This window comes from Podarcis tiliguerta (genome assembly GCF_965153285.1).
Source record: "Podarcis tiliguerta genome assembly, chromosome: 1".
NCBI classification, from domain to species: Eukaryota; Metazoa; Chordata; class Lepidosauria; order Squamata; family Lacertidae; genus Podarcis; species Podarcis tiliguerta.
In genome coordinates, this window is record NC_139534.1 from 60,754,932 (window position 1) to 60,769,622 (window position 14,691).

The 14,691-nt window shown below is 43.5% G+C and overlaps 1 protein-coding gene across 11 annotated transcripts in view; it reads left to right on the forward strand.

The window, feature by feature from the left end:
• The window catches only part of TSPAN4 (tetraspanin 4), a 503,822-nt gene that overhangs the window by 438,300 nt on the left and 50,831 nt on the right, over positions 1-14,691 (forward strand). For all 11 annotated transcript variants that reach the window (XM_083428340.1, XM_083428342.1, XM_083428336.1 and 8 more), the window contains one exon: positions 14,367-14,441. In XM_083428340.1, coding sequence (XP_083284466.1) covers positions 14,367-14,441 — 75 coding nt within the window. The remainder of the gene's footprint in view (positions 1-14,366; positions 14,442-14,691) is intronic.

Genomic DNA, 14,691 nt, shown 5'->3' on the forward strand with positions numbered 1-14,691 from the left:
GGGCTGACAGTAGTACACAGCAAGTGAGCTGAATTGCCCCCTTTGTGATCTGGGTGATCCTCACTTCTCTCATGTTTGAAATAGCTGCTTAGCAACCTTTGCCTCTTGTTAAAGTTTAGGGCAGTGAGCAGAACTGAATGCTACTTTTCATTCTGGAGCAGTCATTCCCATTAAATCATTCCAGTCAGCACAATTTAGAGCCGGCTGAAAGCTAAAAATGAGAGGCAGAAGAAAGTTAGCTTAGAGGCAATTTTGTTCCCATTGTTTCTTGATTTTCTTGAAGTACGGCACACCTTAAATTGTACCCTGCCATGTCGGAGAGGAAAGCTGTCATCTTGTCCTCCTGTGCCTCGTATAGTGTGCAGTGCCTATGTATGTGGACAGTGGGTTGTTATTTTTTGCTGGCTTTTACATCAGTGAGAAAACATCAGTGTGGGGCTTTGCGCCCTGCACAAATGTATTCAGAAAATCCCCAGGGATACCATTAAGTACATTGGTGAAACCCAACTACATAGATGTTTAATACATGTTGGTATTAACATATAAGGCCCTGTGCAGCTCAGCCCTGTGCACTTATATGCCAAAATGGCCTCAAAATAGCAATATGGTTTCTGACTTGTTAATCACAAGCAGTTTGGTTCCAGTTTTCATAGGATAGAACTGTATACAGTAACATAGACCCAACTCCCTGACTGACTTGGGAAACCCAAAGCTAAAGCAGCCCCAACAGGTCTGACAGCACTCACCCACCCCACCAGCCAGTTTCCATACCAGGAAATTGGTTCCATCGTCAAACTGGGTTTTTGCACACCTCTTCAAATCACCTCAATATGTTTTGGCTGTGACATTCAAACTGAGCATTTATTTTTATTTTCTGCTTGTGTTGGCCTACTCACAATAAGCAAGGAATGTCATAGCTGGAATTTAGAAGAAGAAAAGAAAAGAAAAGAAAAGAAAAGAAAAGAAAAGAAAAGCACCATGAGTCTACTAGGCGTGTGAATTGGCTTTCAGGTGTCATTTTTTAAAAAAGGTGCCCAAGCTTCAGAGTCTCATCTGTGACAGGCCTATATATTAAGGGGGGAAAGAAGAAAACGTACTTGAAATAGGCTTCTAAAAAGCATTCTGTTTCCAGCTTTATTGAAAGAACTGACGCCCAAAACTCTTACCAGTGACAGGGAATTTGACTGGCGAGATGTTAAAAGGTGTGTGAGGGAGAATGGTAAGAGATTGTCCTGTGAATGATTTTCTGTCCATAGTTTTCCCACACAAAGTTGTAGGTATTGATCCTTGTCTGGTGTTTCAGCTTCTGTTGTTTTAATGGCTTGAGACAGGAGTTGGGAGGGAGGGAGGTGACATCTGTAAGTCAGTTGGCTGGCAAGAGGCGTCCTTTGTGAAAGAGCTCCGGCTTTTTTGCAGAGCATGCAAAAAGTTCCAGGTTCAGTTCTGACATCTACAAACAAGGCTGGTCAGAAACCTCAAAGAGCTACTACCAGTCCACTTAAAAAATGCAGAAATAGCTGGACCAAGGGTCCAACACAGCATAAGGCAGCTTCTTAAGTTCCTGAATTACCAGAAAGGAAGGGGATATTTATCACTGACCTATAGTTGTTGAGTACTTCTTGGTCTAAGGATGGCCTTTTGGGGAAGGGTTGTACTGGTGCTTCTTTCAAGGCTTCCCTTCTCACCCAGTCAATCCCCATCTGTTTGCCCACCTTGTCTGGCTATTGACCATGTTAGACTGCCGAGAGTTGGAGTCCCATAACAGATCAGCAAAAGATAATCTACACTGCCTGACTGCAGCTTTCCAAGTTTCCAGACATGGGTCCTTTGCAGACTTACCTGGCGATACAGAGGAGTGAACATGGGACCCTTGGCATGCAAACCATGCGCTCTGCCACTGAGCTATGGTCCTTCCAAACTCAAGCGGATGAAGAAACCAAAGTCATTTCTGGATTGTGTAGCACTTTAGAATGCATGTGGGGGAAGTCACATCTTTGGCTCCTACGACCTCCATGAGGAAACCAGCATATCCAGGAGAATGAAGGTGATGGTCCTACAGCTATTGTTTCTCCCCAACCAGACTGAACATTGGAAGCTGCCTTGTACTGAGAAAGAACATTGGTCCAGCTAACTCAGTATTGTCTACAGTGACAGGCAGCAGCTCTCCAGGGTTTCATCTTTCCCAGATTTACATGCTGGGAACTAAATCTTGGACCTTTTGCATGTAAAGCAGGTGCTCTATCACTGAGAAAATTGGAGAAAAAGCAGGTCTCTTTCTGTGGATAATTGTAGATGGACCTCTTCATTGCCTGTTGATTGAAAAGTACTAATTGCCCCTCTCACTAGCTGAGTTCTTTCCAAGCTCCCTTCCGTTCTCCTTTATTCTTTTACAAAGGAAGTTATTTGAAGTTCATTTTTCAGAGCCTAGATAAAGCCAGAGGGTCTCCCCACACCATGCTCCTCTCATTTGTTTTAATTAGTAGGCAGAGCCATTGCTGAAGGCCCAGACAATGAGATGTAAATTAAGATATAAAACCCTAGATATAACCCTTAGACATAAACCCTTTCCCCCCTGTTAAACTTTCCTCAATCTATTTTTAGCTGACCTGAATAACATATGGGGACATCAGACCTTTAGCTAGGATTCAAAGAGCAGTTCAAATTGTTGGGTCTTCTAACAAGGCCCAGGATCCTCTTTGGGACACAGCAGGTCAGTTGTTGGCAACTTGTGCAGTCTGCGGACAGAGGGAGAACCAGGTGTGCAAAAAGAAATCCTCAGGAAAATATACTGGATGATGCTAATGGCAATTTTCAGTGGGCTAGTCACCAATCCCTTCTTGACTCTTTTTGAGGGGGACTTATCTGCTTGCAAGAGAGGTTCTCATAAAAATAACCCCTGCTGAATCAGACCAGGGGCCCATCTAGTCCAGCATCCTGTTCTCATAGTGGCCAACAAGATGCTCATGGGAAGCAAGCCAACAAGCAGAATCTGAGCAGCCCCCCTGCTCCATATTACATAGAACACAGGAATCTGCCTTATGTTGAATCAGAACATTGGTCTCTCTAGCTCAGTATTGTCAGCCCTGAACACCCCCACCCCCACCCCCACCCCCAGCCATTGCCACACAGTCTGCCCTGGTAGCCCTAGCCTGATTCATTGCCTCAGGTATGGTGCAGGATGCTATCCTGTTTCTAGTGTAAGGGCTAACTGCCAGTCCAGTGGCTTCTGTAGGGAGGGAGGCGCTATCTTGTCTTTCGCCTTAGGCAGCAAAATGTCTTGGGCCAGCCCTGTCTCTGACTGTAAGGCCTGGAGCTGTCTATATTGCATTGCTGGGAAGGCAGCATTGCGCTTAACTTTTGGCTAACACATTTCCCTCTGATCAGCTGTCTGCATTTCCTAAGAAAGCCTTATTCTTACTTTACACCAGTGCAGAGATATAGGGTTGTATTCAACATAGCGCTAAGTTCCTTCAGTGCAAGGATTTCTCCTTGTACAATGGAACTCTCTCCCTTTCTCCTCCCCCTGTGTGCCCCCCGAATTTGAGGGGTCAGGCAGGGCCTGCATTACAGGAGGAGGGGGGAAGTCCCATTGCGCAGTCACGGTTATTTAGTTGAATGCCATACCTTTCCCCCACCCTTTTTATTTCACATACTTTGCTTGCTGTGAGGCATTGCATTCTTATAACTATGATTCAAACCTGGCTCTTCCATTAACTGCAGTGTGAGTTACATAACCCAGGGAGGTTGCAGGTTCAGGATCTATATATGTATCTGCTTTGGCATTTCAGTGAAACAGCTATAAGGTTTCCTTATACAGGAGGCTCCTCAGCTGCTGCGACTTCTTAGAGCCCCCATTAAAGTCTAGGAAATAAGCCAGCTTCCTCTTGCTTAGCATCTGGCCCACTAAATCTTCTTAAAGGGTTCTTTGCTTCTTTATGCAGTAAAGATGCCTACATTTTTAAAGTTCAGTGGTGCTGTCTGTTTAGAGCAGATATTCCACACCACTCTGAAATCCTCATTTTTGCAGTATTGGCATCCAAGACCTGTGGTTTCTGAAGGAGCATATAGCTGGCTGTTGAATCCAAGGGTCAGTGTCTCTTGACCTCCTTTAGCCACATTGGAGAATCCCAGCCCTAAATGTTTGAGATGGTACAGAAATGTGCTCTGAGTGCTACTTATCTAGCCCCAGCAGCTGGTTGCATTCAGAAGCAGATGGTGTGACACTTGTATGCCCAATGAGGTCAGGGCTTATGATGGCAATCTGTAGATCCTTTGTGTCCCAGGGAAGGTTAGTAATGAAGGGAATGCTAAAGTTAGTGCTCTCTTTCTTTGAATTAACATTCCGCTATTCTGTGCCTGTAGCTAAGTAGCTAAAGCTGCATTGAGTGCATGCGTTGAATATGACAGAGATCTGTGGTTTTGGTATTTTATGACATTTTATTGATTTGGAGTCTGTTTTCTTCCAAAAGTCATAAAATACAGAAAATGCCATAAAATGCCAATTAAATCTGCTGTCTGACATACAGTTCTAGGGACTGCATCCCCCCTCTAGATTGCTATACTAATAATATAAAATGATTCATGTGGGAAGCCCAAGTGAGAATGTGGTGGACTCACCCACTAAAAACCACAAACTGTGATTTATGAGTCTTTTGCGTTTTAGAAACTGTGTTTTGCTTCTGGAAACTGGTAGCAAGTGCTATAGACCTTAAGCTATCACATATTGTCTAGGATGCTACACATCCTGAAATTGTACTCAGCCCTTACATCAATTATGTGCGTCGTCCCCCCACCCCACCCCGCTATCTTCTAGTATTAGACCACCAGCCATAATGCACCAAGTCCAACAATAAGAGATATTTGCACGCCTGCCAAGGGCATGTGTAATTCTCAGTGAGTATCAATAATCTGGAGTAGGGTGTAGAGTCTGTGGCCCTCAGATGTTTGTTGGGCTCCAGAATAGCCAATGTGGTCAGTGCTGATGGAACCAGGAGTTCAACAACATCTGGCTAGTTACTGATCTAGATCTTACACATGGCAGATGTTGTGGTAAAACTGTCTTGGCTTGAGCACTTCAGCCTGCAGGTGGGAACTGGCATGACTGACCCTTCATACAATAATGATGTTAAATGTACTAACAATAATCTCTCCACATAGAAACTTAATACACAAAGAAGAAGGCTTCCTAGGAATGCATAATAAGGGTGGTATGAAACTAAGTTTTAGTCTGGATAGACCCACTGAAATTAATGGGCCTAACTTAGTAATGTTCATTAATGTCTGTGGGTCTACTCTCAGTAAAGCTTGGTTGAATCCCACTCTTAAGTTGGAACCATTTTCCCTATCATCCAGTTTTGTTTGTTTGCATGGAACAGTCTGTCATGTGAGCAGGCCATTAGGAGAACCCCAGCAATATCCTCCCAGCAATAGCCTTCAGAAACACCGTCCGCTAGGGATGGGAAATGGTTAGGAAATATAGACAAGCAGACTGAGAGAGGGCAAAGATTAAAATAAAATAGAAAATTGCAATGAAAACACAAACAACATCCTTATGGAGGAAGAAAGGAAATATGGCAAGGCGGGGATCTAAAAATGAGTTAGTCTGAAAATAAGGGTTTGATCTGGGAAGCAAACATTGAAGGCAAACATATGCCAAGCACTTGGCACACAGAATTAGCAGCAGACAAGCAACAGTCCCCTGCAGTAATAGCTTTCACGGTACTCTCCCTCCCATCCCCCCTCCAATAGATATCACTAAGTTGTGACACTGTCAAAGCCCTATGACAGAGGTTATTTTCTGTAATTCACAATACTTGTCTGCTATGTTTGCAGTGGCAATTGGTCAACCGGGAGTGTGAGTCATAATGCTCTCCTCCTCTTTCAATCTGGTCCAAAATTGCTAAGATTTTGTTTGCTTTCAATTTAGTGTTAAAGTAATGCAATCACTGAAATAAAAGTGACTAATAATGTTAGCTGTTGACTGCATTCACACATAACACTAAGCCCTAGACCATAGAATTACATACATAAGCTCCAGGCTCATGCACTCCTCCCCCTCTCTTGTCCTCCACCTTTCACTTCTCTTTCAACTTTGTTTTTCGCCCTCATTACTTCTAAACTCAGACAAACTATTGCACATGCTAAGAATGGTTTATTCTTTGAAATGAATCAACTCCAACCTGTGGCAAATGATCCTAGCTTGTTTCAATAAATCCTGGTGAAACCATGGTTCAGTAAACCAAGGTTTCAGTGAACCACAACTACTGGTTTGGACACCATCATTTTATTTGTATGCTGCCTTTCCATAACAATGTTCAAGGCAGCTTACAACATACTTAGAAACATAACAAAAGAAGTCATAAACAATAAATAAAATACATCAAAAAGTACACAACCAAACTGAACAATTTCCACATAAATCATAAGATTTAAAAATAAAATACAAAAAAAAAAAAAACACCATCCACAACAACCAAAAACTCCTAAACAATTCCCCAACCCTATGGGAAACCATGGTTAGTTGCTGCTTAAGATGATGAGTAAACCAGGCCATTGACCTAGCCAAAATTAAGTGCTTGTGAGAAGAAAAGAGGCTTGCAGGACTCAAAGGTTGCAATGTAATTTGAGGGAACCCTGTTGTAAAAGTAATAGGAAGTTGCAGTATAAACTACTTCTTTTTCTTCCCCTTGCTCCTACAGAATCGTAGCACATAAAGGCTTAAAAAAAAACGCCAGCATAGTGATTCTTAGCCTATAGGTATTCCCTCAGCAAACTTCTCTAGATACCATCTTAGCCATGGAAAACTTCTGTGGTGAAATATGTCTCACTGCAATGTAAGATTAATCTTCTTTATGAGCTTCTGTGTGGATGGTTTGCATTGGGATTGTGTTGTCTCAAAGCATAAATCTTTCTTATATCAGCAGCCTGCAGTCCCACTGAACCACAGCAAAGTGCATTTTTATTCTCCTCCTTATTTATCATTTGAATTGGGAAGCTTACTTGAAAGCAAACCGTAAGAATTTTTAGTGGTCCATGCCCTGAGCCTGTCTAGTCTTCATTGCACTTTGGCCCATTCCAGTTAGCCTTATAACCTGCATGTATTTCCATGTTAGAGCATAACAAAAGACGAGGCTGTTTCTAGGGTTTTAGGGAAATGAACAGGGGTAGAAGTGGCTGGATTTACTAGCGGTTTTTTGGTTTAGCTACTTAGTACATATGCAGCTTCTCGAGGGAAGGTGGTGTTGTACTTTCCATAGCATTTTAAAATTGGGATAAAGGGTCAGCAGTGCCTGCTATGGAAGTTGCCATACAAATATGAAAGAACATAAAGTGGCCTGCAGCTGTGACTCTTTGAAATATATGCTCCTTGCTCCCTACCCTCATGGTTCTGATTTAGGTTGCATACATATGGCATTTTATTCTAGAATCAGTGGTAGCTCACACGCAATCTAGATTGAATGTTTTTATGTATGCCTATTTGGAAAAAAGAAAGAAAGATGTAGGCAGACTTGAAAGGTGTGTGTATGTGTGCATATCCACACCTGTCCAGTTACATTGTGAGTGGGCATATACAAAACTCGCAATCGTCACTTGATTCACCTGGGACTTGTACAGGGAGGAAAATGCATGAATAACCTAATCAAGGGAAAGGAGTTCAAGCACATATTTGCAAACCACACCATCCTTTGTGGACAGCAGAATCAATCTAGATTAAGAGCAGCAATTTGAGGGCATAACTGAGGGGGGAAAACTACAATTGGTTAGTGTGCACACGGCCTCATATCCAATGCCGAATTTATGTATAGGCTAAGTAGGCTGAAGCCTAGGGCCTCTAAATCTAGGGGGCCTCGCCAGCCTGCCCGCTCCCCAGTGCCGCAGTCTGCCCTCTCCCAAAATTGCAAACCCAATACTTCATGTGAGGCCAGGACAACTTGGGCCTCTAAATCTAGGGGGCCTCGCCAGCCTGCCCGCTCCCCAGTGCCACAGTCTGCCCTCTCCCAAAATTGTAAACCCAAGATTTCATGCAAGGGTAGGGCAACTCAGGCCCAGCAACTATTAGACTCAGGGCTAGCCAGTGGGGCCTAATTTGAAGCAGTGGAGCACAACTTGATTTTTTTTTTTGTAGGGCCCCAGTTCACAACCAAAGTCTGCAAAATCTTATAGATATAAATAAAATCCATCTATATTGCCCTGGTGCAGGGGCCCCCTTAGGAGTGGCCCGCGGGGCCCAATTTGGCCCAATTGCTCCAGTTGCCTTAAGGTCAGCCCTGATGAGACTGTTCAGGGGTTGGACTGACAAGCCCTGCACCTTCTAGGTCCCTGGTGCCACCATTCAGAGTACAGACTCAAGGACTTGTTATGGAAATAAAGGGGGGCACTTACTGGAAATCAGTTTTGTACCTCTTTCCCCCCCCAAACCCCGAGACAATGAGCCCAGCCACCTTTTATTCACAGTCGCATAAGCATTACACTACAGCATAGTCATAAACTTGTGTGTTCAACTGCTGAAATATATACCCAATATGTAGCAATGGAGATTTATGTTACTGCTTTATGAACGTATACTGTGTTTTATGAATGTACTCTGTATTTTGTGAATTACCTAAGAGCCACCAATAGGGAGCTGTAGAATCTGACAGCTAACCAATTGGGTACTACCAAACAGTGACCCCTATTGCTGAAAGCAGGTAACCAGCAGGGAATGCTTCAGCTTAGCCTTTGCACTGTTGACTGAACACCCCCTGCTGTGCAGATAATGGAGAAATTGTATCCCTTCTGGCATCTTAGCCAACTCTGGTGCACCAGAAGCACAGAATAGCAGCAAATAAAATCCGCTCATATGTCAGCAACTGATAAGACTTGTCAACCAGTTCTTCCAAAGTCTTCCTAAATTATAAAGCTCCAAAATACAGGCCAAAAGAGAGCAGGTCTGGGAAGAGTGAGGCATACAATGGGCATCACCAGGGAAAAGGCCCTGCTTCGTGTAACTCCTGTCCTGTCATTTGATAGAGTGCCCACTTGCCCCATTCTTGACATGGGATGCTCTCTATTGGGGTCTCCAGGTCCAGTACAAAGACCATAAGAAGGGAGAGCAGGGACCTTGAAGTTCCCAACAGCTGTTAATCAAGCAAGCAAGCACACAGGTCACCTTTGTCACAGTCAGGACACCTATGTCCTGGCCAGGCCTGCACCCAATCTTGTTTTTGCAGAATCTTGTTTGTCCTCAGTAACCAAAATTATATTATCAACATACAGTGGTACCTTGGGTTACGAACGCTTCAACTTACGGTTTTTTGGGTTGCAAATGATTGTAACCTGGCAGTAAGTTGTCCGAGCTCTCTGAGGCCTCCACGGATGCCGGGGGCCAAGCCCCGACGTCCGCGGGGCCTGCAGAGGTTCCGCAGATGTGGGGAGCCAAGCCCCAACATCTGCAGGGCCTGCAGAGGCCGGGGGCCAAGCCCTGACATCTGTGGGGCCTGCAGGGCTCCGTGAATGCTGGGGGCCAAGCCCCAACATCCGCAGGGCCTGCAGAGGCTCCATGACTGGGCTCCAGCCGCGGGAGGCCTCTGCAACAGCCCCGAGCCAAGCCTTGACATCCACAGGATACCCAGCAGGTCGCATCCCAGCCCCAAAGTTAGGTAAGGACTTACCTAGTGAAGACAAAGAACAGTGAAGCTCTTAAGAAACAAAAGATGAGCCTGGGCCAAAAAGCCCTTTACCAACCCTTGCCCCACTCCCAGCTGTAGCAAGATGGGTGGCACCTAGCCAGGTAAGCGCACCTGGGTGGAAAATTTTGGGATTCTCCAAGGGATTTTGGGATTTGTTTATGTGAGTCTGCCCTGTGCCTTTGTCTCTGCTTTGTGCCTTCGTTTGGGGGACTTCTGGGGGACTCTGCCTTCTGCCATTGTTTTGGGGATCTGTGGAGCCCAGTTCAGCTACTGGTTGATTGTGTGACTGTAGAAATGGATAAAAGCCCCCCATCCAAACTGACTATCATCAGTGCACGTAAGGAAAAAAAAAAGTTAATTTTTTTCATCTAAAATACTGTCTTATTTATTTTATAGTACAGTACATTGATTATTGCCTTCATTTTATAGATCAATGGTCTCGCTAGACAGTAAAATTCGCGTTAAGTAGCTGTTTTAGGGGGTGTTTTTCATCACCAGGAACGGATCAATCCACTTTCCATTACTTTCAATGGGAAAGTCTGCTTCAGGTTAAGAACGGACTTCCGGAACCAATTAAATACTTAACCTGAGGTATCACTGTATGTTGTTGTTGTTGTTTACTCGTTTAGTCGTGTCCGACTCTTCGTGACCCCATGGACTCCATGGACCAGAGCACGCCATGCACTTCTGTCTTCCACTGCCTCCCGCAGTTTGATCAAACTCATGCTGGTAGCTTCAAGAACACCATCCAGCCATCTCATCCTCTGTCGTCCCCTTCTCCTTGTGCCCTCCATCTTTCCCAGCATCAGGGTCTTTTCCAGGGAGTCTTCTCTTCTCATGAGGTGGCCAAAATTTTGGAGCCTCAGCTTCACGATCTGTTCTTCCAGTGAGCACTCAGGGCTGATTTCCTTAAGAATGGATGCGTTTGATCTTCTTGCAGTCCATGGGACTCTCAAGAGTCTCCTCCAGCACCATAATTCAAAAGCATCAATTCTTCAGTGATCAGCCTTCTTTATGGTCCAGCTCTGACTTCCATACATCACTACTGGGAAAACCATAGCTTTAACTATACGGACTTTTGTTGGCAAGGTGATGCCTCTACTTTTTAAGATGCTGTCTAGGTTTGTCATTGCTTTTCTATTTGTCATTGCTTTTCTGTACCACTGTATACAAACAGAAAAGTTGTTTTCTTTCATTTGCAAGGAAACGTACAAAACAAAGTGGCACTAATAAAGAAAATTCCAGGGTGGTAACAGAATGCAAACTAAAAATGCTTTTGCAGTTCATCAAAACTATCCAGCAATATCAAGTTATAGGAAAACTGGTGCTACTAACAGTAATCCTTCTAGTTGGTTAATTGGTTCGGCAACTTCCATGCACATGACGTGAGATGCTAATTATTTCTCCCAAGTTAAATGATAACTAATCAGAGGCAGCTACAGGAGAGCTATGAGATTCAGGTGAGGGTCAGATGCCTTGTCAATCCTAGCAGGTATATAAGAGGATGACCCGGCCTGCCCAGCATTCTCCTAAAGAGGATAAGCCTAGCATAGAAGACTTGTGTATAGTATGCAGATCTGAAAGGGCCACAAAGGGTAAAACACCCAAAAGGTATGCTGAAGAGTTTGCTAAAACAGTCATAGCAGATACAGCTGTTGTTAGTAACTCAGAGAAGGTTTGGGAACCTTCAAGTTTCCAAGAGGTCCAAAGTTTAACCTTAGAGGATGTTAAATGCCATGAAAGCTGAACTTGATTCCTTAGAGTGGAACAAGACATGGGAACTAGTTCCAGGCCTGCCCAAGCCGCAAAAGGTTTACAAAGTTCAATTATTGCAAAAGTTTTTCAGTGTTAATTTTATGCATTTTTTTTTAAATCACCATGGTATTTAACAGTAATATCTTACGTCCTTTAGAGGAGAAATTGTGAATTGTAGATTTTTAAATACCCGTCATCATCCTTGGCCTCACCCAATTTTGTTTATAACACTCTTCCATTTTCTTCTAGTTGTGAGGGTGGGGGAAGGGGAGGGGCCTCACAAGTGGAGTAGCCTAGGGCCTCTCTTCATCTAAATCCGGCCCTGTGTCATTTCCCCCACATCACAGAATGTTGAAAAGAACAATATGCATGTAAGATCTTGATACACGTCTACTGCAGTTACCCCTGAATTCGGGGAAAGCTGGATGCAAGACAAGTTCCATTTGTCGCTTTTGAAAAGCCTCTTTTTCTCAAGCCACACAGAAGAGCCTGTAGTTGCATATGCATTTGCTGCTGTTTGTTTTTTTTATCAGAATAGCAGGGGGGGAATGAGAGTAATGCCATTTTAACTGCTGCTTAGTTGTCTAATGCTGCGTTGAAGTTGATCATCAAGGATTATTTTTATGGAATTGGCTTGCTTAGCAAAAGCAGCTCCCTAGGGAACAAACAAAAAGACCAGAGAGGCAGCAAAGGGTTTATTTTCTGCAAAAGGAAAGAGGAATAGAGTGGGAACAAGAGAGGATTCCCTGCAGCACTTGGGGTGGGGGCTGTGCATAGGAACAGCAGGAGCCAGCAAGACCTAAATACTAATTTGCTTTATGCTCTTAAAAAAGTATACTGCTAAATTAAGAAGCGGACTGTGCCACCTTTCCCTGTAACTTCCCCTGTTGCAGAATGCAGCACACGCACACAGAATAATCCTCCTCAATTTGTACCACATATACTGCTTGAGCAGCAGCTTAGGCAGAGGCTGGCGCTTACAAATAGCAAACGCTTATGCCCCCATTCCTGCCCTTCCCCCCACATTCTCTTGCCGCATGTTCGGTTTCCCTGCACACCACATTTTCAGTACAAATTCAGCAATTGAATATGTCAGGTACTATTTATATACAGCAGACATTATGCAGAAAATAGTAAGAGCCAGTGTGGTGAAGAGCTCTGGGTTCAAATCCCCATTCAGTCCCTCAGTGGCTTCGGCACAGTCACCATCTCTCAGTGTAGCCTACCTCATAGGGTTGTTTTGAGCATGAAATGGTGGGATGTGGGTGGGGGACCATTTATATTGCTCTTAAGCTCCTTGGTAGGAAGGGTGGGATAATAAAATGCAGTGTAATGAAAGAAATACATAGAATGACGCTGACTGGTTAAGATTTAAATTTTAAGTCAACTGAAACTTAGCAGCACAGATATTGACTTGCAAAACCCAGATATTACTTTCCCCCCTACATATAAAATTATGTAATACACTTGTGAGGCCTGATTTTGGAAACAATTCTCAGTTGCTCTTCTTGCTTGCCTCATGGCTTCTGAGTGTTTTAGGGTCAGACTAGATGTGACCTGCGGTCTTTCCCATGATTCTCTCTCTCCTTTTCTAACTAGAAGCAGTCATGGGACACTGGAGGTCTGAGTGGAAGGGAGGGGGGGCTAGTTAACCCTTTCCCCTCTGTCCATTATCCTGCTCAAAATTACTGTGTTTTTCCGTGTATAAGACTCAGGGTTGTTGTTTTTTACAAAAAAAGTAGGTTTAAAATCGGGGTTCGTCTTATACAGGGGTAGTGCTGAGGAGTGTTTTCTTAATTTGGAATCCCCCAAAATAGGGGGCGTCTCATAAATGGGGGCATCTTATACACTGAAAAATATGGTATCTCCTAGTTGCTTCCCATCTACATTCACTTGACATTTCCTATGAGGAAAAAAGCAGCAGGGAAGGTGGTATTTCATAGGAAAATGTCTAGCAAGGAAAAGATTAAGTTGGTCTTCTATGTTATTCCTCACCCTCAAATTTTCAGGTTTTTTTTTAATAGTGGAAATATACATATGGCTACCTGAAAATCCTAGTTTGATAGCCCTCAGATACATTATCACTACAATTTTACTTCAGCAACTACCAATATTAGAAGCATTTTTTAAAAGTACCTCACTAATGTTTTTAGTGCACCTGGGAGATTTTCTAATGTGCCTCAGGACTGAATATTCCACTACTTTTGAATGTTTAAAAAACTCGTGTCTTCCCAAGAGCTTCTCTCTCTCTCTCTCTCTCTCTCTCTCTCTCTCACACACACACACACACACACACAGAGAGAGAGAGAGAGAGAGAGAGAGAAGAGAGAATGAGAATATATTCCACAGATGTGTACCTAAAGGAGAGCCACCCTTTCTCAAAAACAAGAAGGCCAAGTGTTACTGCAAAGTTAGATAATGGAATATCTGCTAGGTAAAAGTCTGTGAAAACACAATGAATGTCTGTTCTTGCTGAAGCTAATGCAAGCATCTCCCATAGCTGCAGTGCTCGCAGGTCACTGATGTGGTTAGAGCCTTGGTTCTCCTGATCAATTCTTTGACCTCTTTCCATATGAACCTCAGCCACAAGGCTAATAATATTGTCTGTACTTTCGTGACTTTGGCCTAGTTTTCACTGAGGTGGTCTGGACTTTGCTGCATCTGCCTGCAGGTAGGACTCACACGACTGAGTTCTTTTCCACACATAGAAAATTGGGTGTGTGGTGTGAAGAGTTTTCTATGCACAGGCAATTTTCTTACGTGGCAAAACCATCAGTCATGTCTCACCTATGTCAGAAATGTTACCATTCAGGCAAAGATTTACCTCCTCAGTGAAAACTAGGTCTGATTCCTTCTATGCATGAATGCATATGCTGTGAAGATGAAACAAATATTGATGTCTCTGGGCTTTTGTTTCTCTCCCACCCATTCTTCTCTTGACAGTTTTTTATCATGCTGTTAATTATATTTGTGCTGGAGCTCACTGTCGTGATTCTGTTCTTCGTCTACACCGACAAGGTATGTCAAAATATTTCTTCTTCTTCTTTTCTTTCCCCTTCAGCAAATTTGCTTGCCCCCTTTCCTCATATAAATAAGCCATGAAGCCTTTGCCTTGGCACGCATAGCATGTTTTCTTAAGAGACCACATCATATCAGAAATAGTGCACACAGAATACAAAAGTGCTCTTCTAGGACATTGGTCCCCTCCTTCTCACTCTCAGTTCAAGGTCAGACGTATTCAGACATATTAGCAACTCATTTATGATTT